This window comes from Miscanthus floridulus, chromosome 14 (assembly GCF_019320115.1).
Source record: "Miscanthus floridulus cultivar M001 chromosome 14, ASM1932011v1, whole genome shotgun sequence".
NCBI classification, from domain to species: Eukaryota; Viridiplantae; Streptophyta; class Magnoliopsida; order Poales; family Poaceae; genus Miscanthus; species Miscanthus floridulus.
Window position 1 is genome coordinate 51,799,147 of NC_089593.1, and position 27,962 is coordinate 51,827,108.

The 27,962-nt window shown below is 42.4% G+C and overlaps 1 protein-coding gene across 2 annotated transcripts; it reads left to right on the forward strand.

Moving 5' to 3' along the window:
- Positions 1 to 1,657: 1,657 nt before the first annotated feature.
- Positions 1,658 to 14,205, forward strand: LOC136505992 (ubiquitin C-terminal hydrolase 12-like). 2 transcript variants are annotated; one of them, XM_066501116.1, is made up of 31 exons: positions 1,658 to 1,916; positions 2,075 to 2,156; positions 2,273 to 2,423; positions 2,518 to 2,675; positions 3,838 to 4,103; positions 4,184 to 4,402; positions 4,470 to 4,578; positions 4,668 to 4,783; positions 5,299 to 5,397; positions 6,386 to 6,495; positions 6,901 to 6,975; positions 7,590 to 7,668; positions 7,752 to 7,898; positions 7,990 to 8,070; positions 8,159 to 8,278; positions 8,676 to 8,798; positions 9,315 to 9,392; positions 9,486 to 9,574; positions 9,663 to 9,771; positions 10,003 to 10,071; positions 10,175 to 10,285; positions 10,717 to 10,772; positions 10,867 to 11,044; positions 11,134 to 11,235; positions 11,315 to 11,386; positions 11,561 to 11,626; positions 11,781 to 11,846; positions 11,992 to 12,189; positions 13,002 to 13,076; positions 13,162 to 13,248; positions 13,638 to 14,205. In XM_066501116.1, the coding sequence occupies exons 1-31, from the start codon at positions 1,887 to 1,889 to the stop codon at positions 13,677 to 13,679; spliced, it is 3,363 nt and encodes a 1,120-aa protein (XP_066357213.1). In that variant the 5' UTR covers positions 1,658 to 1,886; the 3' UTR covers positions 13,680 to 14,205. The 2 variants fall into 2 exon arrangements, with proteins under 2 accessions (XP_066357213.1, XP_066357212.1); XM_066501115.1 differs by having other exon boundaries at positions 1,659 to 1,916; positions 2,072 to 2,156.
- The last annotated feature ends 13,757 nt before the right edge of the window (positions 14,206 to 27,962 follow it).

A 27,962-nucleotide genomic window follows, 5' to 3' on the forward strand; every position in this document is an offset into this window, starting at 1 on the left:
TACCCTTCTGGCATGGCCTGACAGTACTGTCCTATAGGTGTGTAGGGTACGGTCCTCGTTATTGCAGTTTGACTTGAACGCATTACCTTATCTGCTCCGCTTGATTTCTTCGGTCCTCACCGAGCGGGCGTCCCCGGTCGGTCGTTTCCAGTCGGCTCCGACCGCGCCGATCGGAGAAGAGCCATAAGCAGAGGTTCGGTGTATTCCCCATTGGAGAAGCAGGTCAGAGTCGGAAGCGAGCGTCGTCCCCCTCTTAGCAAGGCCTTTCGGTCGAAGAAGCGGGTCAAAGTCGGAAGCGAGCGTCGTCCCCTCCTTGATCAGGCCTTTTCGGTCGGAGAAGCGGGTCGGAGTCGGAAGCGAGCGTCGTCCCCTCCTTGGTCAAGCCTTCCGGTCGGAGACTGGATCGCTCTTTCGGCCTATCGTTAGGTATCTTGGCCGGCCCAGGAGTTCTGCGTCGTTCGTAATGCCGTTTGCGGGGCCGAGTTTTTGCTGGAAAGCGGGCCCATTAGAGACCCCGGGATTTATGAACCCAACATCGCCGGTAAAATACTGCCTTAGAGACACTAAGGTATCTTAAATTGTGAAAAAATTGTCTTGGAAAACGATTACAACTACTAGAAAGGAAGCCTATTGTTTTGTGGATTTTTGTGGAAGAAAGAAAAACTTTCTTAGATGGTGTTTAAATCTAGGAGTTAAAATTTAGAGGCGTCATATCGGGGATGTTACATAGGAGTATTCAGATAGTAATAATAAAATAAATTACATAAGTAATCAGTACTCCGCAAGAAGAATTTATTAAGTATAATTATTCAGTCATTAGCACATGTTTATTGTAGTATCACATTGTCAAATCATAGGACTAATTAGGCTTAAAAGATTTATCTCAGTAAATTAGTTATTTTTAGTCTATATTTAATACTCTATGCATGTGTCCAAATATTCGATACGGATATGGAAGTAAACCCCCTAATTAGTTCCTGATTTGACAATATGGTGCTATAGTAAATATGTGCTAATGACGGGTTAATTAGGCTTAATAAATTCTTCTCGCGGATTACTTACGAATTCTGTAACTTGTTTTTTTATTAGTATCCGAAAACCCCATGTAATATCCCATATGATATCCAACGTGACATTCAAAACTTTACCGCCTAAATTAAACGAGACCTAAGGTGGTGTTTGGTTGCCCCTCCTAAATTTTAGTCGATGTCCTTATCGAATGTTTAGACACATGCATGAAGTATTAAATATAGACTAATTACGAAACTAATTACATAGTTTGCGACTAATTTACGAGACGAATCTTTTAAGCCTAATTAGTCCATAATTTGACAACATGGTGCTACAGCTAAACATTTGCTAATGACGGATTAATTAGGCTTAAAAAATCGTCTCAGTAGAGTATTGACGGATTATATAATTTATTTTTTCATTAGTATCCGAACACTCCTATGTAACATCGTCTCGATATATCTCCTAAATTTTAGTCACTGGATCCGAACACCACCTAAATTGGGAAGAAAATCGTCTATGTACATGCTACTAGAAATGAAGGCTATTGTTTTGTGGACTCTGTCGAGAAGAGAGAGAGAGCTCGGTAGTCGCGAGTCCCAAAAACTCTTGAGCTCGGCTCCTGTCTGAACTGTGCCGTGCCGCTCGACTCGACCCAGGAAATCACGAAATCGCCCCCGACAGCACGCGACCGACCTGTGCTCCCCCTTCACCGCATCAGCAGCTTCCCCTCGCCTGCCTCGCCTCGCATCCGCCCTCGCCCTCGACCCCCGCCCCTTCTTCCTCCTCTTCCCGCCGCCTTCCGCCGTCGCCGCCGCCGCCGCTTGGCGGACGCCTCTCGCACACGCACCGCAGTCGCGGGCGACGACGACCCCATGACTATGATGACGCCGCCCCCTCTCGAGGTACGTGCTCTCCTTCACTCTCTCGCTCGCTCGCCCCGATCTCCGCGGCCAGTCCACCCTCGCCGCCGCGCCGATCGAGGGTGCTTGGGTTCGCGCCAGGGTTTACGCGCCGGGCCGGATCTGAACCCTCAGCCCGCGCTCTTCCCTCCTCGCAGCAGCAGCAGGAGGACGACGAGATGCTGGTGCCGCACCAGGAGCTCCCTGTTGCTGGCCCGGAAGCTGCCCCACAGCCGATGGAAGGTGAGGACCTAAGCCTTCCTGCGCCTTCTGTGCTTTTGCTCGTGGGTTTACGTGTTTCTAGTTCTCGTTGATCTCATCTCACACGTGGTGGCTGCTGTCGTGGTTCCTGCTGCTAGTTGTTGCGCAGACAGAGCCCGCCAACACAGCGGAGAGCCAGCCGCCCGAGGACCCACAGACGTCGCGCTTCACCTGGACGATCGAGAACTTCAGCCGTCTTAACACTAAGAAGCACTACTCTGATGTGTTTGTCGTTGGAGGATACAAATGGTGAGCGTTTGGATCTCCTGCCACTGTAACCGCTGCCGGAAACATGGGTAAACGCTTGGTGGGTTTTAATGGATGTGCTACTTTTTGCTTGCAGGCGTGTGCTAATTTTCCCCAAGGGGAACAATGTGGATCACTTCTCGATGTATTTGGATGTTGCGGATTCTGGGAACCTTCCATACGGGTGGAGCCGGTATGCTCAGTTCAGCTTGGCTGTTGTGAATCAGATCCACCCCAAGTATACGATTCGGAAAGGTATCTCTTTCTTCATTTAATGTTCTTCTGCTTGTCTTGTGAATGCCATTCCATCATGGAAGTTGGGGCTATAACTTACAAGTCTTCAACTGAGCTGGAACATGATGAGGTCATTGGCAGTTATATTTGATCATTGACAATTGTCAAACTTTTATCATGTTAGCATGAGGTTAACTGGAAATGAGGTGCACATTCGATTTGCCTATAACTAATTACAACTAATATGCAAAATCATAGACAAGGGTGAAGCTCTGTCCCTCTGTTATTCTGAATCAAGATATATGTAGGAAGCATATGTAGCACATGCATGACACATAAAGTTCTTAAGTTTAATAAAATCTTTATTTTAAGTTGCTTTAATTTTAAGGGTGTTAATTCACTTCTAGGTAAGTTTTTTTTTGGTTTTCATACTTACTTGATTTCTGTAGGATGTTTCCCAGCTGCGTGTCTATTTTTTCTCATCATTTTTGGCAAGTGACAACTCAAGCTAGCGTCTCAACTCTCATGTGTGCTTGTCAGCTTTACCGCATTTGTTGTCTTGAAAATATAATTATTATGTCGATTGTGAAAGATTCTTTTGACTTCTATTTCTTTGCAAATAGCTGCATTAATATTGTTGAATGTGCCTTTTGTTAGGATGTATGTAGATCATCAATCACATACGGAGTTGATCACTGTTATAGTGTATGGTATAATATGTTCAACAATGATATATGTCGGATATGGATGACAGAGTCCAATGCATGCCATTTGAAACTTGCAAACATGTCTGGACAGGAGTACTGGACCCACATTGCTGCCTCATAAACAGTCATTTCTCAAAACTGTGTTGATTGCAGTTGTGCTTATTTAGATTTCCCAAAAACTCCTAACAGTTTGTTTCTTACTTTGAACTTTTGTGCTCAGTTACCAACTCACAGTTGCTTGAAGCTAACCTTCGGTTCAGTTGCTAATAGTTTATCAAGTGATGTATAAATACTAGAATTATTATCTGATAAGGGTTTGATTGCCAACCTTTTTTTTTCATTAATTCCTTCAATCTGGCATTTTTATATGTTATTATAACACCTTTACATTTTTTTCCTTTAGTTACATTGAGTTTCTCACTATTTCTGGAATATTTCTTTTGGTTGAATCTATATGTTGGTCCCATGTTTGGCAGATACCCAGCACCAATTTAATGCACGCGAGAGCGACTGGGGTTTCACATCATTTATGCCTTTGAGTGACCTATATGACCCAAGCAGGGGCTATCTTGTGAATGACACCGTTGTTGTAGACGCTGAGGTTGCTGTCCGCAGAATGGTGGATTATTGGACTTATGACTCGAAAAAAGAAACAGGTTTTGTAGGTCTTAAGAATCAAGGTGCTACCTGTTATATGAACTCTCTCCTTCAAACGTTATACCATACACCATATTTTAGAAAGGTGAGATCAATCATTGTTCTGTTCTACGCGTTTCTCTAAATGCCTGAATTTTGAACCAATTTATTGAAATGTTTTTATAGGCTGTATATCATATGCCAACAACTGAGAATGACATGCCATCTGGGAGTATCCCTTTAGCCCTGCAGAGCCTTTTTTACAAGCTCCAGTATAGTGACAACAGTGTAGCGACGAAAGAGTTGACCAAATCCTTTGGATGGGATACTTATGATTCTTTCATGCAACATGATGTGCAAGAACTCAACAGAGTTCTTTGTGAGAAACTGGAAGATAAGATGAAGGTGAATATGACAATATTGAATTATCAATACATCAATTTACTTTTTATTAACTTTTCTTTCTCCACAGGGAACTGTTGTGGAAGGAACAATTGAACAATTATTTGAAGGCCACCACATTAATTACATCGAGTGCATTAACGTGGACTATAAATCTAGCAGAAAAGAATCATTTTACGGTAGGCTCTGTCATTTAATTGTACTTGCATGAAAATCATATATTTATCTATGATATATAAATAATAGTTGCCTATGTCATGGCTTGCAGATCTACAACTTGATGTGAAAGGTTGTCGTGATGTTTATGCATCATTTGATAAGTATGTGGAAGTGGAGCGTCTAGAGGGTGATAACAAATACCATGCGGAGCGATATGGCTTACAGGTTCCCACAAATCCTGCTCTATGAATGGCCTTGTAGCTGGATATTTAGGTGTAGTAGATGCTGATTACCTGATTTTCAGAGTTTTAGGAAAGTTCCTGGTATTTCAATGAAATGACAGAATTCTGTCATAATTATCTTATGTTCTTTTTGAACAAGTCTAAACTTCAGCCTGGCCTTTATAGAAAGCTTAGCCAGCACCATCTGTTTTACTGGGGTTACCAGTTTACGAACAAAAACACAGCCATCTAGCGCCACAGTGCCTACTGCAATTCCAAACTCTCCTCGCCAAAGAAAGATACCCCCAGTTCTCCCATTCACTCTAGCAAGCACCAGACACATGATATTGAATGCCAACAAAAGATGTGCAACACGAACCAGAACACACACTCAGAGCACTCTGCTACATCTGGACAAAAAAAACTGTGTGGCTTATTATCAGTTCGGTTATGATTATCTTTTCTGACCTTTTTTGTTATTACAGTTGTACCTTAATTTCAATCTTATTTTGTTTTCAGGATGCAAGGAAAGGTGTGCTCTTCCTCGATTTCCCTCCTGTTTTGCAGCTTCAACTGAAGCGTTTTGAATATGATTACATGCGAGATACAATGGTTAAGGTTAGAACCGTGCTAACTACCACCGTCAAAATGATAAACCACTTCTATACATCTTTATCATTGTTTCAAGCAGATAGTTTTTTTTAATTGAAATGCTGGTTGTCATGGCATGCCAAGGGTTTGGCACTGACCAAATCGTAAGCTTTAGATTGATATTAGCAATATTTGCGTAATTTCTTTCAAGTCACAATTAGCAATTCTTTCTCTAAAAGGTCTGCAAGAATTTGCATAGAGTTGATGTGATTGTATCTTTGACTCCTTGTTGTTAAGCGCTCAACAATCACAGTTGCTACTAACTCCTTGAACTGTGGAACAATGCAATTAGTCTTTGTACGCATTGGTACACAATAACACATATTTTGCTATTTTTGGGGGTTATTGAATCTGTTTTGGTGCCAACAATATTAATTCTTTGCTGTGAAGTGGATTAAAATAGAACTAATTAGTTCCAGTTAGTCACTGCCAGTTTTTTCTGTTTGGGTGCAGTCACTCATATGAGTGTTGGGGAACATGTTAAAAATGTGGTAAGCGGCAAACATCTGTTTACGCTTTGTGTTTTTTCTTTACAATTACGAAGTTATCAGTAAATAGATCATTATGACGGTTATTTCAGTTGATGCACATAGCCCAGTACCATACTGCTTGAATAGAGACTGTGACTTGATGCTTCTTTAGGATGCAAGTAGTTTTTAAGTTGTGATAATTGACACCTCCAGCACCTTGTATTTTATATAAAAAATTCGTCATTTGGATGTGCACATGTTACCCTGAATAAAACATGCCTCATTCAGACAAAAAATCATGATCAATTTTTTGTAGCTCTGGTTCTTTCTTTTGTTAGGATTATCTGTTTCATGTTCTTGTTTGCCTAATTCAGTTTTCTGTTGTCTATGTGTGGCTTCCTCAACAATTAACATTAGATGTCTTTTGTTTAAGAAATTGTTGATAAGATTATCTAGGATTCATGATGAACTACCTACTTCTGCAGATTAATGACCGCTATGAGTTCCCTCTTCAACTTGATCTTGATAGAGACAATGGAAAATATCTTTCTCCAGATGCAGATCGAAGTATTAGAAACCTCTATACGCTTCACAGGTAATTTATTTGTCATAAACTGTTCCAATTCTTTGAATGGTATATAGATGCAACAGCTATAATGGAAAAATCTAATCCATGTATATAGAAATGTGAAATTCCAACCAGTGTAGCACTTCTCCTTTAAAGGATGCCCCAGTTTCAGTTACTTTTTTCTAGTTGCTGATCTCTGGTTAATGTAATACAGAAGAACCTGAGTGTAGAAATTGGCCAATAAATTGAATGTATGCAACATTGTCCTTTTGCCCTACATAGTGAAGCTGTGTTAGAAAATGTGCAAATTTGAAAAAAATTGCTGTCTTCTTTGTTCTGACAGTTAATTTCACATTCATGTAATCTTGACAGCATGCGTACAAAAATGATCCATTTTTTCTATGCTGATGTTGCCTGTCTTTTTTCATTCAGTGTTCTTGTTCATAGTGGGGGAGTACATGGTGGTCACTACTATGCTTTTATTCGGCCAACGCTCTCGGATCAGTGGTGCGTTTCCATCTCATGAGTTTCAGTTCATGCTGGTAGATGTGTCTTCTGGTAGTTTGCCTTAATAATTTTCTGGTATGCACCATTATTTTGATTGTGGCCCAGCATTTTAAGCATAAGACATTTGTGATTCTTAAAATGCTCCATGCTGCTGTTACCTTGGAATAATTTGTGGGAAGATAACCTCTCAATTAGACTTAATGTCTCTCATATATACAACATATGGGCCTAGAATGGATGGGCGTGATATATATATATCTGTGTTATGTATGTATGTAACAGCTGCATGATATTGAACTGGGTATTGTGTATATTTACACTCAGCCCTGCTCACAACTTCAGTATACTCATTGCTGGCTTTATCACCATCTTGTGTCTTGTGTCAACATGCAATGCAATCCTCTGAATCTGTTGGTTAGCTTTATCATCTCTATCAGCTGCACTGACAGTTCACAGTGATAAAGAGCCTTCTTTCACAGTAATCTCTTATTTAACCAGATGGCACATGGAATCACTTTCTTTGCTTATGCACAGCACATTGCCATCCAGTTACCATATCTTTGCAAATGTTTTACAAATGCCATCTCTATGAATTTTTTCTGGTTGGTTTTCAGGTACAAATTCGATGATGAGCGGGTTACAAAAGAAGACATTAAAAAGGCACTTGAAGAGCAGTATGGGGGTGAGGAAGAGGTAACATTCTATATAACAAATGTTCATTCAGTACAATGCATTACTTGTGGACTTGGATTAACTTTATTCTTTGTATGGAACAGTTGCCTCAAATAAACCCTGGTTTCAATAACACACCATTCAAATTCACAAAGTATTCGAACGCATATATGCTTGTCTATATACGTGAGAGTGACAAGGAGAAAATAATGTGTAATGTCGATGAGAAGGATATCGCTGAGCATTTGCGGGTAAGTAGTTCTTGTATACTTTACCCCTTTTCTTTGTATCATCTTAGTATTTTCGTTGAAGATAGTGATTGATTGAACTGTTCTTTTACAGATAAGGTTGAAGAAAGAACAAGAAGAGAAAGAGCACAAGAAGAAGGAGAAGGCTGAAGCTCATCTCTACACTATCATAAAGGTCTGCTCTTGTTTCAGTCATACCAGCAGCTAACTTCTCTCTTGGTGACTCCTCTTGATAGAACTTTGTTTGTAAAAAATGAAAATAGATTGCTCGAGATGAGGATTTGAAGGAGCAAATTGGTAAGAATATATATTTTGACCTGGTGGACCATGAAAAAGTTCGCAGCTTCCGCATTCAGAAGCAGTTGCCTTTTACTTCATTCAAGGTAATGGCCTAAAAAACCCTACATGTTTTTTCATACCATGGCTTCATGGTTATGATATTTGGATACTACTGGCCTATTTGCAAGGGATTGAGCTGCTACATTTATGGTGGTTTTGAACTCAAGTTCAAGCCCCTCCAAGCAGTGTTATTTTCTGTTGCAAGTTCTATCTTTAAAAATTAAAACTGGGCACCTACCAGAAATAGTCAGCAAACTTGCTTTATGGTCTGGCTGATTAATTGTTTTCATTACCATTTTGGAACATTCCATTTACCGCATTCCAGATTTCTTTAATTTTCTAGTTGTGTTCTATACTCTGCGTCAAAGCTATAGCAGTTTGTTTTCATTACACACCATTTGATTTTGGTAGTCTCATTTGATTTTCAAATGAATTGTTCAGGAGGAAGTTGCAAAGGAATTTGGCATCCCTGTACAGTTTCAGCGCTTCTGGTTGTGGGCTAAGAGGCAGAACCATACATACCGGCCGAATCGTCCATTGACCCCCCATGAGGAAGCACAATCAGTAAGTCATTTGTTGTTTTTAGAAGTCCACACTTATAATACTTCAATCAAGTACTTAAATATGTGGAATACCACTTGGTTCATCACGTTTGAAGTTCAACTGGTGTTAAGTTTTATTTTCATTTGCTTTATTTATCCTTTCTTTTTAACTTTGTGCTCCCTTTTGGCATTCTTTTTATGTGGAAAAGGTGTCTTTTATTGTCCAATATCACTTGCAAGTTCTACCTCACATGTCACTTGCAATTTGAGGACAAGTGAATTTGTGTGCATTTCTTAGTGTTTGAGATTTGCTTACATGTAACATGTAGCATTAGTTTATTTGAACTCTTGATCTATCAGTTTGGTTGAATTTCTTGAATGTAGAATACTAGTATTATTGCAGTAGACAATAAGGATGTATTTATGTGGCAATATTTCAAAAATAGTGAAAAATAATATGCATCATATCCTAGCCTTTTACTTCTTTAATTTGTGTCAATCCATTTGTCATTTCAATTTATTTTCTTTTATTGCACAGGTTGGGCAGCTTAGGGAAGTCTCAAATAAGGCACACAATGCTGAGCTGAAGTTATTTCTGGAAGTTGAACTTGGACCAGTAAATATTGTTTATTTATTCTCCTATTTTCCCTCTTTTTTATGCCTTCTAGATTTTGAGATGCTTGGTTGTTTCTAATTATTACTTACATAGGAGTTGTGTCCAATTCGTCCACCTGAGAAGAGCAAAGAAGACATACTTCTTTTCTTCAAGCTTTATAATGCTGAGAAGGAAGAGCTTCGGTATGTTTCTTGTTAATATATTTGTCGATCATTCTGTTGAACTTTTATTACAGATGACTCACATGGTGACATCGCCCTGCTATTACAGTTTTGTCGGTAGGCTTTTTGTGAAGGCTCTGGGAAAGCCATCTGAAATATTGACAAAACTGAATGAAATGGCAGGATTTTCTCCAAATGAAGAAATTGAGCTATATGAGGTGCTTCACAATTCTGTATTTATTTCTCGAGTTCACATTGTAACTTACAGTATGCATGTTCTGCCTATGTGCTCCTTGTGCTCATACAATCTGTTCAAGTCCTTGATTGTTCGAGTGTATCTTGCGCAATGGTTAATTTTAATTTAGTACAATGTTGTGCACTTAATAATGCTGTCCTGATGATCTTCCAAAGTTGAATATTCTGTTGCTTTTGACATTCTTATTCTGCAGGAAATTAAGTTTGAGCCAAATGTGATGTGTGAACATATTGACAAGAAACTTACTTTCCGTTCTAGTCAGGTTTGTGAATTCTCTCTTTTTAGATGCAAATATTTTTTTTAGTTCTATGGTCAACAAAGGCATTCGCTGATTTTTTTTTTGAATTTGTTTTCTTATGCTTTAGCTTGAAGATGGAGACATCATCTGTTTCCAAAAGGCTCCTGTTCCAGATGGTGATACACAAGTGCGCTATCCTGATGTTCCTTCATTCTTGGAGTATGTTCACAATAGGCAGGTATACTTGGATACAAATCAGTACTAACGTTTTCAACTTATCTCATTGTTTACCAAACTCTGCTTTTCTATTCCCTCTTATTTCACTGTGTTTTTGACATACTGTTCTCTCTTCACCTTCATTTACGTATTCGTGGTGAGCATGAGCTTCCCAAGTCCTAACACCTTTTATGAAATTAATATATTCGGAGGACCAAAAACCAAATTACCTTGACATGTAAAATAACTATGTAAATGTAAAATAACTTTGTCAAAACCATAACTATGTTTTCTATGTAAAATAGTTTCTCGTCGTTGCTTTGTAATGATAATTTTTTTTATTTCTGATTTGTTTTACTATGAAAGCATAGTTATGCTTGCTGTTTCTGTGAAGTGCAAACTAATTTACTGTTACTGAGTTCACTTGTAACTTTTGTGTTGTTTGTACTTTAGGTTGTGCACTTTCGGTCTCTGGACAAACCAAAGGAGGATGATTTTTCTTTAGAATTGTAAGGGATTGCAAATCAAACTGATAAACTGGTTTTACATTTGAACTATAGTTTTGAATCAACTTACATATATGTGTTTCTTGTTTTCACGTAGGTCAAAGCTTCATACTTATGATGATGTTGTTGAGAGAGTTGCACATCAACTTGGGTTGGATGATCCCTCAAAGATCCGTCTTACATCTCACAATTGTTATTCTCAGCAACCTAAACCACAGCCTATTAGATATAGGGGAGTAGAACATCTACTGGATATGCTTGTTCATTATAATCAGGTCGAATTCTCTTTCTTTGTTTATTCATTAAGTGCATTACTGCATTTGAAAACATGACAGTGATTTATGCTACTTTTGCTTCATTCCAGACTTCTGATATCTTGTATTATGAGGTTCTGGACATTCCACTGCCAGAATTGCAGTGTTTGAAAACACTTAAAGTTGCATTCCACCATGCAACAAAAGACGAGGTTCATGTCATGTTTGTCACTAGTTCCTATGCTCATATTTTATTCCTAAGTTATGTCACTGAGGCACATGATTTGTCAGGTTGTCATTCATAGCATAAGACTTCCAAGAAATAGCACTATCAGTGACGTGATTACTGATTTGAAAACCAAGGTGATCACAAATCTGTCTTTCAGTTTACCCAGAGTTTCTCCTGAATTTTAATTGAATTGAATTTGAATATGATGTTTCTGTTGGTTTGCTGCATAATAACTATACCTATTTACTATAGTATCCTTTTTTCTTAGTTTGAAGCATGTCTATAATTCTCATTTTAATGTTCAACAGGTTGAACTATCTAATCCTGATGCTGAGCTCCGCTTGCTTGAAGTATTTTACCATAAGATTTATAAGGTTCGTGCATGGTTTATGTGAAGTATTTCCCGTATGAAGAGTCCTGGCTCTTTCTAATGCAATGTTCTAGAATTTCTGAACTTCTTTCTAAAATTAGTGTTACGTTTTTTCCTTAAATTTGGCATTGTTAGGATGATATAAGTATTTTCTGCAGATCTTTCCGCCTCATGAGAAGATAGAGAACATAAATGATCAGTACTGGACATTACGAGCTGAGGAGGTTCGTATTATTTCATTTTCTTGATGTTGACCCTTTGATCTATTCTATTGAAAAATACAATTATATTTACGTAGATGAGAAAATTGTCTGTGATACTTATGTAAAGTTGTCTTGCATGACACTGCTTCTGTCAATTTTGAAACAGATCCCAGAGGAAGAGAAGAATCTCGGCCCACATGATCGATTGATTCATGTTTACCATTTCATGAAAGACCCTAATCAGAATCAGCAAATTCAGAATTTTGGAGATCCTTTTTTGATGGTTATCCGTGAAGGTGAGACTGCTGCAGAGGTAATGGAGCGCATCCAGAGAAAACTTAGAGTTCCTGATGAGTTCTCCAAGGTAATATATCCTTATATTATTACTATTTATTATAGAATGGTACAGCGTGGGCTGAATGTAATCTGTTTATTGCTCCAACCAAATACGGGGTTAATTTAAGTTTTACTGCTATCCAACAGTTGTCCATTAGTTCTGGCTACCTAGTGGTCTTGCTGCCCCTCGGGAATTGCCGTCTTAGCTTTTGCCTTTTGCCATTCTGCCCCCTTCCTGTCAGGGCAATATGCTTTGGCCCCCTTCCTGTCATGCACATGCTTCGGCTAGCTGAGGCACTGAAATGAAACTAAATTATTGTTGCAAACCTCTCTGCCACCTTGCGTGTGCACTGTGCAAAATCATGTCAAGGCTTAGTTTCTCTAGTTATTACTCCCATTCCAAATTATAAGATGTTTTGGCATTTCTAGATTCATAGCTTTTGCTATGTATTTAGATATATACACTATGTCTAGATACATAGTAAAAGTAACGTATCTTGAAAAGCCAAAACATTTTATAATTTGGAGTGGAGGGAGTACAACATTATTAGTTGATAGGAATGGGTGCTGGAATTTGTCTTTCAAGAGAAGACATTGAGCGCCTTTTGAAAAGCGAGCACCTTACTTGGTAGGTGGGCTGACCTTTTAAGCCTCAGTCCAGCCATTCTTATCTTTATGTGAAGGTTTATACGTGGGATTGATGAGCCATAATTCTGGCAACTTCATGCCCTTGTATTTAGTTTGTTAACTACTTTATACCAGATTTCTAGCAAACTATAACATTCTCATCCCAGCAATCCATACTGCTATGCATAACACTGATAATGTTTATTTGATCAGTGGAAGCTTGCATTCATATCCATGAACCGGCCAGAGTACCTCCAGGACACTGATGTTGTATCAGCACGTTTTCAGGCAAGTGATTTCATCAGTATGCTTAAATGCATACCTTCTCTTGTTCACTATGTTCATACATGATGCTTTGCTTTTTATAATACAGAGGAGAGATGTATATGGTGCTTGGGAACAATACCTTGGCTTGGAGCACACTGATACAACATCGAAAAGGTCTTACACAGCCAATCAGGTAGGCAATGCTATTCTGTTGCGAAATGAGTGAAATAGATGTTTGATGTGTCCATGAACTCTATTCCTGGTTATGTTTATGTTGTGTCATTGTAGCTTTACTCTCGGAAGGCCAGCGCTTGTGTGATTCCTTATATCTTTTTGCCCACCTTTATATCTGTTGTTGGGTGTTTAGAATATTAACATGAATGGACTTTGCTAATTTGCTTTAGCAATTTGTTGTGCAAAAAGTTGGGAGCAGCTGAGTAATCATGGTCATGCATTACATGCAAGAGTGCATGTAGAATGTTTGTGGGTTTGATGGGGGTATATCATTTGTTCCTCAAATTAACTGCCATGTTTGTGTACCTTAGAAGCAAGTCTTCTGTTTGTTTTTTATATTGTTTGCAGAATCGGCACACCTATGAGAAGCCCGTGAAAATTTATAATTGAGAAACCTTCATCAAGCTTCAATCCATTGACAAAGGCCTCGACAACAGTATGCCCTAGATGATAAGAGGCTTCGAACTGAAAAAAGGCTGGTAGAGGAGTATAGTTGCTGCCTGTGCTGAGGCCTACAAGCCCATCAATGCTGCATCAACCTTCAGTGTTACTGCTGCTGTCTATTGGTACCGAGGGTATTCTTTTCGAGGCTTTTCCGTCTCGCTTCCAAGCAACCAAGCATGTGTGTTGGTTTTTTCATCGTGTCTAGTATGATGGCCCCTGCTAGGATAGGTGTTTGCTTAATTTGTAGAGCAAAGCTAGTACATAAGAAAAAGATTTTGGTAGGGGGCATGTATACAGAATTATAGCCGATACTCATTGCTGAATTTGCACCTCTTGTAGCTGTGGGAACAACAATGGCAGATATTGTATAATGGGTTTGGTATTGGTTCCAATTTTCCGTGCTGTTGAGAAATGTAAGGATAACTGCGTGGATAGTACAGTTTTGAGTTCCAGCCTAGGCTGTTTGTTGCAACTTTGGCATCCATATGCAGATAGTACCTGTTCCCATCTTGTAAGAAACATCAACCTTTGGTCTAATATTCTGCTTGCGCATATTGCAAACTGAATAGTGAATACTGAGACCCTGTCAAACAGAACTTTTGAAACAAATGCAACCCCAAACCAGCCCATTCTACCAGAAGAGCCAACACATTCTCGAGCCATCCAAACTCAACGAACTAAAGAGAGACCCAGTAAGACCGATTGAAATCAACATGGCTAGGTCAAGAGATCGATCGACTATTTAGAAATATACTCCATGTATATTATCTAGATACGTAATAAAAGCTATGTATCCTTGAAAAACCAGAACGATTTACAATTACAAATTAAGGCCTCATTTGGAGTGCAGGAATGATAAAACACATGAAAAGGGAAAAAAATAGGAATAGAATAGGAATGCAAGTGCAAAACAAAGGAATCGAAAACATATGAAATTTTCATACCTAGGTGTTTGATAGGCAAACGAGAAACACATGAATCTTAATTGATTTTTAAGGAGCAAATAGTGATTGCTTTCTAAATCAACCTAATTATTTCTATTCCACTCTCTTGAGTAGACACAAGGCTGGTCCAATAAATCCATTGTTTGCCTTGTTCCTTGGGCATAGGGATTTTTCCATGAGGTCTAAAGTGGATTGTTTTTCTATGGAATTGAAGGGAAAGGAAAGTTTCCTTTCGAATTCCTATGAGCAATTTCTACAAACCAAAGACTGCTACAATATTTTAATCCTATGGAATCTCAATCCTATGTTTTTCCTTTATTTCAACTCCATTCCAAAGGGGCCCTAAAAAGGAAGAGTAGAAAACATCCCTACACCTTATTTAGAAGGGTAATGCTACTGAAGCGGGCGTCTGTCAAGATGGACCACTCTGCATGTCCTGCCTGCTCTGCGCGCCATTGCTCGCTCCCACCCGCGTGGATTCGCCCTGGCCGTCGCACGCCCCACATGTCGCGGCCGTCTCGCAAGGCCTCCACCGCACCAGCTCGCCGCGTCATCCACCATGTTGTATTGAAAGCGTATGTTGCAAATGTATGTGTCAAGTGTTTTAGATGTTTTAGAGGTATGTTGTAAGTATTTCTTCTGCATGTTATAAAAGTAGATCTGGTGTTGCATATGTTGCAATGGCTATACACGTATGTTGCAAGGGTATGTTTTAAATATTTCAGCTATTTCAGACATGTTGCAAATGTTTTATCTGGGTGTTGCATATGTTGCAGTGGATATACACATATGTTGCAAGTGTATGTTCCAAATATTTCACCTATTTCATACGTATGTTGCAGCAAGTGTTTCATGTTGCAAGTATTTTTATTAGCAGGCACGAGAAGCGAGCGCAGCAACAGGCATGGGCGTGCAGAGCATGCGGGCAGACACACGTAGGTGTAGCAGCATGCATAGCATGCATATAGCAGCAGCAGGCGAGCAACATGCGTAGCAAGCAGTAGGTGGGCATGCATAGCAGTAGCAGGCGTGGGCATGTAGTAGCAGCAGACGCGAGCAGGTGCAGCAGGCGGGGCAGGCCGTGGGCGTCCAGACGAGGGCTAGTGTGCGGACGTCCGGGCGCTAGCTATGCCGTATTTAGAAATAGAACTATCCTTTATTCGAAGATAAAACACCTCTCTTGGTTATTGTTCTCCTTCCTTCTCCGGCTAGGGCCAAAGCTGCCAAGAGTTGTCAGTAATCAGGGTCTCGATTAAAATATAGGATGGTTTTGCCAACCTTGATATTTGTTAAATAGATTTCTTATTTTATTTTTCTACTCTTTGTTAGCCCTCAATCCCCATATCCTAGTAGAAATACAATCGTTTGAGGGCTGGACACACGCTAAGGATGAAGGGAAAATACCTTCGTACCACTATATTCTAATCATTACTCGGTCCTCGCACGACACTCTCTCGCGCTCCTCCCCATTTTCTTGATCCAGATCCCGACGACCGTGATTCTCACCACGTACCTCCATGCCTGCATGTTGACCCTACGTGCCTGCACATGGAGGCCCAGGCGAGGAAGCCTCCTCGATGGCACGCAGGCCATGCCTACCCTCACATGAACTCCATTGGCAGGTTTGAGGATGAAGGAGGGGGAGGGGCGTCACATCGATGCGGAGAAGAGGAAGAGGACGATACATCTTGGCATAGGAGAAGAGGGGGTGGGGGTGTCTGTTGAGGAGAAGACGAGGAAGGACAAGATCCATGCTAGGACCGTTCACTCCGCCTCAGCATCGGCCATCTCCGCCTTTGCGCTTGGCCGCACCGCCAGCTCCGCCTCAACGTCGGATCTCTATGTCTCCACCTAATTCATGCTCGACCGCATTGCCCTCTCCGCCTCTATGCCGATGGTGCGCCTTTTGTGGCAGAACCGCCCGAAATAACACACCTTCGGAAGGCGCTTGTTGTGGGGGGTGCGACCCTAGATATCCACGACAGAATACATGGGCTACTGCCCCCAGGGGTGGTCCTAGCCCACAAGACGAAGCCTTGTAGAGCACGGCGCTGCTCGGTGCGCCCCGTAAGACACCAGGAAGATATCCTGAAGATACTACAAGATCTGTTAGGATACGTTCGATCCCATGATTCATAGTAATATGTTGTTACTTTCTGGTTATCTCCTAGATCTAACGACTTGCAACCCTGCCCCCCTAGACTATATAAGGCGGGTAGGGACCCCCTCAAAACACACGCAATATCATATAATCGCCAATACAAACCAACATGCCATATGAGTAGGGTATTACGTTGTGCTGACTGGCCCGAACCTATCTAACTCTTGTGTCTCTGTTGTCTTCTTGTTCTCGATTACACGCATCTCTGCCGATCAATCTACCTTCATGGGATACCCCTCGAAGGACTGCCGACGATAATCTATCGATAGTTGGTGCGCCAGGTAGGGGTGTGCGTGTTGTTTCCATGTCGAACAAGATGGTACATTTTGCAGGGTCTTCGTCCTTCCCACAACCCGACCAGATCTTTACGGTCAAATCGATCTCCTAGGTCATCAACGCTAAAGGAGACAGCGAGATCATTGAGCCGGTGCAGATCGATTCTGCCCGACCACTCCAACACCTATGACTGTAGATCTGATGTCGGAACCGCCTCCAAGGTCATCTTTATCAACAATCTGCCGCCCACTCCCCCGCTACCCGAGGAAGCGGATCGATAATGACGATCTGATCGCATCCATCGACCAGGTTGGCCAAAAGCTCACCGACTACCTCTCCATCGCAGAATTGGCTCTGACCACTCTGGTTCAGCGCCGACCACCCTCCGATTCAGATCTATCGGAGGCTGATCAGGAAACTTCAGGGGTTATAGCCCTACCCTTCGGGCTCACCAGCGTCGCCGCCTCCTACAAAGATGCCCTAAGGGGCAAATTCGCCGACCAGGTGGGAGACATCTATCCTCTCGATGACCAGATCTCTGACCAGCTCTCACCGACTGTCAATATGCTGCACATCGGCCGATGCCCCAAAGCATCCCTCCACACCATCCTGGAGGAGAATCTAGACTCCGAGTCCTAGGGCTCCACGGAGACTGTCACTAAAACCGTCTGAAAGCATCTAGGCCCCTAAGTGGATTTCGGTGATTAATGTTAATACAAGATTACTATGACTAACGTGTGTTTTGCAGAGGCAATTAAGTTAGGTCATGGTAATGGAGATCGATTGGGCAATCGAGGTTGTCATGCCCCTACGATGGAAATCGTTTCGGTTTTCAAAGGACGGACGACAAGGTTAAGGATAACTAGTTCTAAGTGTAAATTGAAGTTGGAGAGACACTTAGAGTAGTTTAGGACTTTGTTTTTCCTTTGGCCGTACTATGAAGGGGGGTATGAACGGGTAGCTTGACCTAGTTGAGTCTAGTGAGTTAGGTGTGGTGCACACTTGTTAAAACTAGCTCTAGGTAGCTCCTATGAATGCCTAAGATCCTTTGGAGCTAACTTCATTCACATATGATCGAGAGTTGAAAGTGAATGGAGGGTCAAATACTGACCGGACGCTGGCTCCGGTGCGACCGGACGCTGGCCGCAGGGTCCGGTCAGTTCATTTGACTATGAAGAACAAGTCTGGTGTGACCGGATGCTGGAAGGTCATGTGACCGGACGCTGAGGGCCAGCGTCCAGTTGACTCCAGTAAGGGTCCAGACTTGAGAAAGTGCGACCGGACGCGTCCGGTCAGTGGTGACCGGACCCTGAGTATCCAACGTCCGGTCGTTTACAGTAAGCATCCAAGAGCGACCGGACGCGTCCGGTCGGTACTGACCGGACCCTGATAGCGTCCGGTCATCACTTGAAAACTATTCGTGGGTTGAACTGACCGGAGCATCCGGTCAAAACGATCGGAGCGTCCGGTCACCCGTAGAAGCTCATAATGGTTCGTTTTTCAGGCTGCCTTATAAATAGAAGCTCCACTCGTGAGTGGAGCTACTTTTGCTCATTCCAACAGCTGAGAAACACGTTTGTGAGTGCCAAGAAGAGCAAGGTCCTAGTGAGGTGTTTGTGATTTGAGAATCCAAGAGTGAAACCTCATTAGTGAATCAAGAGTAGACAAGTGTGCATCCATCTTCTCATTAGGCTTCGCGTGGTCAAGTGAGAGTTCGTGCTTGTTACTCTTGGTGATCGCCATCACCTAGATGGCTTGGTGGTGATTGGGAGTTTGGTGTTCACCCGGCGGAGCTTGTGGGTGACCCAACTCAAGTTGTGAGCGGCTTTGGGTGATTCGCCGCGACAGAGTGTCGAAGAATGAACCCGTAGAGAGCACTTGATCCTTGCACGGATCAAGGGGGAGCTACACCCTTGCGCGGGTGCTCCAACGAGGACTAGTGGGGAGTGGCGACTCTCCAATACCTTGGCAAAACATCGCCGCGTTCCTTTCTCTCCCTATTTACTTTGAGCACTTACTTTGAGTATTTACTTTGAGCAATTCAATACTTGTTTTACATTCATAGAATTGCTATGCTAGAGTAAGTTTAGAACATAGGGTGCAAGTCATTTGTGCGTTGTTTTGATAGAAACACTTTTCTAGGCACAAGGGGTTAATTGGGCTATCCGTAGGATTTGATTATTGCAAGAAAATTTAGAATTAGCCCAATTCACCCCCCCTCTTAGGCATCTTGATCCTTTCAATTGGTATCAGAGCCTCGTGCTCACGTTTTTAAGCCTAACCACTTAGAGCAAGATGTCTCACGGGGATGGACCTCCTCCTATCTTCGAGGGGGATGATTTTCCATATTGGAAAATTCGCATGGAGGCTTACCTAGAAGCTCTAGATGTTGGAATTCTTAGAGCCGCCTCTCAAGGGTTCCCAACACCTAAGAATGCCGCACAACTTCAAGGCGATGAAGTAAACTATGAAAAATGAAATGCAAAGGCTCGCAACACCATCTTTAGAGGCCTTTGCAAAGATGTGTTTAATCGTGTAAGGAACCACAAAGACGCCCATGCACTATGGTCGGACGTTTGTGCGCTCCATGAGGGAACCAAGAGTGAGCGTGAGGAACGCTATCATCTTGTGATTAAAAAGCTAAATTCTTTTGAGATGCTTCCCAAAGAAAGTGCTAATGAAATGTATTCTTGTTTAAATGTTCTTGTAGACGAAGTCAATGGGCTTGGACTTACTCAAATGTCACCATCCGACGTTGTGAGAAAGATCTTGAGTGTCCTCCCCATTGACAAATATGGGCACATTGTGACCGTGCTACATCAAGGTGATCTTTCCACCGCTACACCGACACAAATCTTGGGAAAGATCAATGCTCATGAGATGTACATGCACATCACACCATAAGATGGCTCATCCTCTACAAAGAAGAAGGAGAAGGACTTAGCATTCAAAGCTAGCCAAGATAAGGGCAAGGCAAGACTTGAGTATGAGAGCTCAAGTGATGAAGATGATGAAGAAAGTCTTGCTCTCATGGTGAAGAAGACCGCCAAGATGCTAAAGAAGCTAAACAAGAGTGGCATCAAGTTTGACGGCAAGAAGAAGAAGTTCTTCACTAGCTCAAGAAGAAAGCCAATCTCCGAGATGGATTGCTACAATTGTGGCGAACTTGGTCACCTAGCTCATCAATGCACAAAGCCCAAGAAAGACAAGTTCAAGAACAAGGGCAAGAAAGATGATTCAAGTGATGAAGATGAAAAGAAAAAGAACAAGCCATACAAGAAGAGAGAAGGCAAAAAGAGAGACTTCTACAAGAAGAAGAAGAGTGGCAAGGCCTATATTGTCGGTGATTGGCTCACGGACATTGATTCATCAAGTGGATCATCCGATGATGAGAGTGACAATGAGAAGGTGGCCGCCATTGCTATTGATCTTGCATCCTCACCGCCACCATTGCCATCAACACACCTATGCCTTATGGCCAAGGGTGAATGCAAGGTAACTAAGAGTGATGATAGTAGTGATGATGAGCAAGCTAGTGATGATGATAGTGATAGCGATGATGATTCACCCACATATGATGATCTTGTCAAAATATTAAGAAAATACACTAAGATCATTAGAAAGAGTAGAGCTACAAATGAAAAACTTGATGCTAAAAATGATTCACTCTTAGCTAAGTGTGATACATTAGAAAAGGCTAATGATGAGCTCAAAGAAACAAATGATTCTATATCATCTAAACTCAAGGAGCTCAAATCTTCTAAGAAAGAGCTTAAAGATAAACATGATAAACTTGAGTGGGTGCACAATGAGCTTATCACTAGTCACAACAAGCTAAAAGATGAATATACAACTCTAAAGATCAATCATGATACCCTTGTTATTGCACAAGAATTCTTACCAAATGAGCCACATGATGCTACTAACCATGTTGTTAAGATTGATATAGCTACCTCATGTGATGATTTAATTGATGAGAGCATTGAGCATGGATCTAGTAGCAAAGGCAAGCAAGTGGTTGAGTGCAATGACTATGATGAGTATGTCAAGCTCAAGAGTGACCATGAGAAGCTCATGAAAGATCTTGAAGAGATGAAAAGTCACAACACCATTGTGCTAGAAACTCTTGATCACGACAAAGAGTTGATCTTTGAGAATGAGAAGCTCAAAGAAGAAAACAAGAAACTCAAGGAAGAGAAGAACAATGATATTCTCAAGGAAGAGAACAAGAAGCTCAAGATGGAGAAAGAGCATCTCAAGGTGGGATTGAGCAAGTTTGCTAGAGGCAAGCATCTCCAAAGTGAGCTACTCATGAATACCGTCATGAAGATGGATAGAAGTGGCATTGGATATATGGCAAGTGTAGAGAAGAAGAAAGGCTCAAGCTCAACACCAACAATCAAAGCCAAAGCTAAAGCCAAAGAGATGTTTTGAGTGTGGACAAGAAGGTCACTTTGCTCATGAGTGTTAAACTCCACCACCACAACCCTTGCCCAAGCATGCTAGACCTTTGCTTTCAATGCTCACTACATGCTTAGAAAAGATTCTAGTGGAAAGATGAAAGTCATGTTCTTAGGACCCCCCAACAAGAGTAGGCCTAAGAAGATTTGGGTGGCTAAGTCACTTGTTGAGAAGGTGAAGGGCCCTCAACAAGTTTGGATCCCTAAAGCTTGAATCTCTTGTGTGTAGGTGAACTACAAGACCGGTGGAAGTCATTGGGTTATTGATAGTGGTTGCACTCAACATATGACCGGTGATCCTCGTATGTTCACCTCACTAGATGAAGAGGTAGATGGACAAGAGAAAATAACTTTTGGAGATAATTCAAAGGGCAAGGTTAAAGGATTGGGCAAAGTGGCAATATCAAATGATCATTCTATCTCCAATGTGCTCTATGTTGCCTCATTGAGTTTCAACTTGCTATCCGTTGGGCAATTGCGTGATCTTGGCTTCCAATGCTTATTCACCAAGAAGGAGGTTGTTGTATCCAAAGTAGATGACAAACAAGTGATATTCAATGGATTTAGATACAACAACTTATATCTAGTTGACTTCACCTCTAAAAATGCAAACTTGAAGACTTGCCTATTCACCAAAACAACACTTGGGTGGCTATGGCATAGAAGACTTGCTCATGTTGGGATGAGCTCACTCAAGAAGCTTATGAAGAATGATTTAGTAAGAGGGTTGAAGGATGTGAAGTTTGAGAAGGACAAGCTTTGTAGTGCATGTCAAGCCGGCAAGCAAGTTGCAAACACTCATCCAACCGAACCTTTCATGTCAACCACAAGAGTGCTAGAACTCCTATACATGGATTTATTTGGACCAACAACATACAAGAGTTTGGGAGGAAATCTCTATTGTCTTATGATTGTGGATGACTATTCAAGGTATACATGGGTGTTCTTCCTTCATGACAAATCCGAAAGTTGCATCTTGTTTCAAGAAGTTTGCCAAGAGAGCTCAAAATGAATTTGAAGTGAAGTTCAAGAAGATAAGAAGTGACAATGGCAAAGAATTTGACAACACAAACATAGAAGCTTATTGTGATGAAGTTGGAATCAAACATGAAGTCTCCGCAACCTATACTCCTCAACAAAATGGTGTAGTTGAGAGGAAGAACCGGACTTTGATCACTCTTGCTAGGACAATGCTAGATGAGTACAACACCCCCGAAGCTCTATGGGCAGAAGCAATCAACACCGCATGTTATGCATCCAACCGCCTATTTCTTCAAAAGTTCCTTATCAAGACACCATATGAGTTGCTCATTGGGAAGAAGCCGGACGTCTCCTTCTTTAGGGTGTTTGGTTGCAAGTGCTATATCTACAAGAAGCGGCAACACCTAGGGAAGTTTCAAAGACATTGTGATATAGGTTTTCTTGTTGGTTACTCATTGAAGTCCAAAGCATATAGAGTATTTAATCATGCCACTGGCTTGGTTGAAGAAACATATGATGTGGAATTTGATGAATCTAACGGCTCCCAAGGAGCACATGAGAATCTTGATGATGTAGGTGATGAACCATTGAGGGAGGCTATGAAGAATATTCCAGTGGGAGACATCAAGCCAAAAGATGATGAAGATGATGTACAAGTCATTGACCAACCTTCTTCATCAAATATACCACAAGATGGTGAAAAAGATGGGAGAGTAGAAAATGAAGATACTCATATCTCCCATGAGCAAATGGTGGTACAAGCACAAGATGTTGATGCTCCACAACCTCCTCCTCAAGTGGTCAATAGAAGAAATACACCTCTCCTACAAGATCATCCATAAGATCTCATCATAGGGAGTCCAACAAAGGGTGTGATGACTCAATCTCAAAAACTTACTTCATTTATTGCTCATCACTCTTTTTGTCTCTTGCTATGAGCCTACCAAGGTAGAAGAAGCTCTTAAAGATATGGATTGGATCAATGCCATGCATGAAGAGTTGAACAACTTCACTCGCAATGAAGTTTGGACTCTTGAAGAGCGACCAAAAGGTGCAAGAGTCATAGGAACGAAGTGGGTGTTCCGCAACAAGCAAGATGATCAAGGTGTTGTTGTGAGGAACAAGGCAAGACTAGTTGCAAAGGGGTTCTCTCAAGTTGAAGGTTTGGATTTTGGAGATACCTTTGCACCGGTTGCAAGATTAGAAGCCATCCGTATCCTTCTTGCATATGCATCACATCATGAAATGAAACTATATCAAATGGATGTGAAAAATGCATTTTTAAATGGCTTTATAAATGAACTAGTCTATGTTGATCAACCTCCCGGGTTTAAAGACCCTAGATATCCTAATCATGTTTATAGGTTGTCCAAGGCACTATATGGGCTTAAGCAAGCCCCAAGAGCTTGGTATGAGCGCCTTCGGGACTTCCTCATTGAGAAGGGCTTCACCATTAGGAAGGTCGACACCACACTATTCACCAAGAAGCTTGATGGGCATATCTTCATTTGTCAAGTATATGTTGATGATATCATCTTTGGATCATCAAATGAAGACTCATGCAAAGAATTTGGTGAATTCATGTCGAAGGAGTTCGAGATGTCAATGATTGGTGAGCTTACATTCTTTCTTGGTTTTCAAGTCAAGCAAATGAAAGAAGGCATCTTCATCTCTCAAGAGAAATACACAAAAGATCTTCTCAAGAGATTTAAGATGGATGAATGTAAGCCAATCAAGATACCAATGCCTACAAATGGACATCTCGACCTAGATGAGGGAGGTAACCCGGTTGATCAAACTCTCTACCGTTCTATGATTGGTAGCTTATTATATTTAACCGCATCTAGGCCCGACATCATGTTTAGTGTGTGTATGTGTGCTAGATTTCAAGCTAGTCCTAAGGAAACACATTTAATTACCATAAAAAGAATCCTTAGGTATCTTAAGCACACACCAAGCATTGGTCTTTGGTATCCCAAAGGAGCTTTATTTGAATTAATTGGCTATTCCGATTCGGATTACGCCACATGCAAAGTTGATAGAAAGAGCACATCCGGAGGGTGCCATTTGCTTGGTAGATCACTTGTGTCTTGGTCCTCCAAGAAACAAAATAGTGTGGCTTTGTCCACCGCCGAAGCGGAATATATTGCCGCGGGTGCTTGTTGTGCACAAATATTATACATGAAACAAACTTTGCTAGACTATGGAGTAGTTCTAGAGAAAGTACCTCTTTTGTGCGACAATGAAAGTGCGGTAAAACTTGCAAATAATCCGGTTCAACACTCTCGCACCAAGCATATAGATATCCATCATCACTTTCTAAGAGATCATGTGGCTAAAAATGATATATCACTAGAAGGTGTAAGATCCGAAGATCAATTAGCAGATATCTTCACAAAACCGCTAGATGAGGCTACATTTTGTAGATTGTGGAATGAGCTCAATGTACTTGATTTTAATAACTTCACTAAAAATTGAGCTTGTGTTGTCCATTGCATTCATTGTAATATACAACATGTTTAATTTGTGGCAATGCACATAGGGCTTGTCTAACATGGTTATGATAATCGCCGAAAAGCGTGTGAAGAAGCTTAACCTTGGATCAAACTTGACAAGCAACTAGACTTACTTACAAGTATTGCATATGCATGAATGTTGTTTTGTCGTTTTGTTCCATTTGCCCTCTTGTTGCCTATTTTCTTAAAAGAATTATAGCCTAAGGCAAAATATTTTGAAAAATATGAGGGTTTGAGAGAGGTCACTCACATCAGTCCCAATGGGTGTTTATTTGGATCTTATTCAAGTTGGGACTTGATTGAGAACAGACAGCGCGAAGGAAGTTTGAAGATTTGCTGGAAAAGGTGCACCGGACGCAGCACCGGACGCTGCTGTCCAGCGTTCGGTCAGTTCACAGGAGGTGAACTGCTGATGAAGGAGTGACCGGACGCTGCGTCTGTGCGTCCGGTTAGGAAGGGTTCAGCGTCTAGTCGATCGAAGGGTACATAAGTTGTACTGACCGGACCCTGCCTGCGTCCGGTCATGGACCACCGGACGCGTCCGGTCCCGATTCTAGAGGATTTGGACCTCTCTGGAATCGACCGGACGCTGGGTGGTAGCGTCCGGTCGCTACCACCAGAGCGTCCGGTCAGTGGATCTCGCGCGGTTTCAGGACTCCTTTCTCTGATTCCTTTTCTGTCGCGTGTGGGGAACTATTTAACCACAAGCCATACCTTTGTTCGCCCTCATCCTGCTGTGCCCTAGCAGCCGCCACGCCGAGCCACCGCCAAGTCACGCCGGTTTTTGCCCTAGCCAGCGCCACCGCGACCCTGCGCCGCCCACGCCGCCGTGCTCCTGCTTCCCGTGCGCCAGCACAGCACGCGCCACCGCAGCTCGCGCGCCACCGCGCCAACGCTGCCGTAGCTCACTGGAGTCACTCTGTTCATGCCTCTGCTCTGCCTCTTGCCATGTGCCCTAGCCTCATCTCCTCTCGGTAAGGCTAGCCCCTTGTTTCAATTTCAAATTGCGTAAATCAATTTGCAATACAATGCACTGATTTCACAAATACTAGGGTCACCAGTTCATCTTTGCTCCGTGTAACCCCAGCCGGTTCCGAGGTTCCCCCGCGTAACATCTCATCTTTTCTTGGATCACTGATCGTCAGGTAGAAAGCCATTCGATTCAATTTCGCATCTACATTGCTTTCTCTGCTAGGGTTTTGCATCTATTAGCAATATGGTATTTATTTGTATATCCATCTATTCTATCGTGCAGCGAGTCGGTTTTGTTGTGATTCTTGTGGCAGTTGGCAGTCAACTCGGAGCCAAGCTCGTGAGTAAGGATCAAGGCCAAGCCTCGAAAGCGGCAGTTTGACAGTTGATCTTCATCAGTGATAGTTCACCATCTTGTCAGTTCAGAATGGCTCACACCAAGAATGTTGGTGGTGGCCTAGGTGATGATGATCGGAGGCCCCCGCCTCACCAGCCAGCCAGATCTAAGGGCAAGTCAACCAAGCAGGTGACATCCAAGAAGCAGAAGTACCCTGATGCAGAGACAGCGAGAGCAGCAGCTGTTGTAGAGGCTGCAGAGCATGCTGAGAGAGGTGGTGCCCGCAACGGAGTTGTCATTGCAGATCAGCCGGTTTCACCAGCACTGAGAGCTGCGATTGAGGAGATTGAGCGTCGTCACGGTAGTCTAGCTGGGACTACCACGTTTGTAGGACGATGGGTTGCCATTGAGGAGGGTCCGTCAGCACAGTAGCATCCCCCACCAGCAGAGCCTCAGCCAGCCCAGAAGACTCAGGAGGGTCAGGAGACCGAGCCGGCACCTCAGCTACGCCGCTCGAGTCGTACCAGTGCTATAGTTCCACCGAGGCCAGTTACACAGCGCAGAGGTTCACGTCCTCCGCCCAGACCTCAGGGTCCGCCTCTAGTGGTTCACCTCGACTTGAGGGCCGCCACCACCAGACAGGTTCAACAGCTGCAATTTGTTGAGTTTGAGGTTTGGTTTCCTCCGAGGAGGGATGAGAGAGCAGCTAAGGGTTTCTACATGCCACTACAGGAGGATTTCTATAATGCTCAACAGTGGGGCAGTGTTTAGATCTCAGAGAGTCTGTCAGATAGAGTCTATTGTGGCAGCAGCTGGAGAGAGCATTCGGCCATACTTGTCATATTTGCCAGGACTGTCAGATCTGATTGGACGGATGGGGATATATGTACCATCTTGGGTCCATCAGTTTTATGCCTTGCTCTACATCGATCCACATCACAGATTCATTCACTTTGCCTTCAAAGGCAAAGACTACAGAGTGACGAGCGGTAGAGTCAGAGAGATACTGAGGCTACAGGAGCAGCCTGTCAAGATGCTTGAGGTCTGTTATGGATAACAGGAGCCTCCCAGGCGTCCTCATGGAGGGTTGGTGCCCCCTACAGATTTAGTGCGACATTGCTTCAAGAGCCGTTTGGAGAGGGGTCGAGCAGGAACCCCAGTGACTTGACTCCTACAGGAGGGTACTAGAGGCCATCATTAGGAGGACACTGCTTCCCAAGCTGGGATACAGGGAGGGCCTGACTCGCTTATAGCTCTGGCTTCTCAATGCCATTATGCAGCAGACAATATTTGATATCTGGGATCTCCTGCTTTCAGAGATGGAGGATACTATAGCTGAGGAATTCAAGGGTCGCAGGCAGCTTCCCTATGCTCACTGGATCATGTTCCTCATCCACAGAGTAGTGCTTGATAAGCCCCCTAGCATGATGGATGAGTATATAGGTGCCACCACAGAGTTCCCAGCTTACAACCTATCATAGAGGATTAGGCACACCACTCCTCAGGCACCCAGACAGCCTAGCCGTCGTCCCGACGTGTCAGAGTCCGCAACTCAGCAGGATGAGATCATCAGAGGGATTGC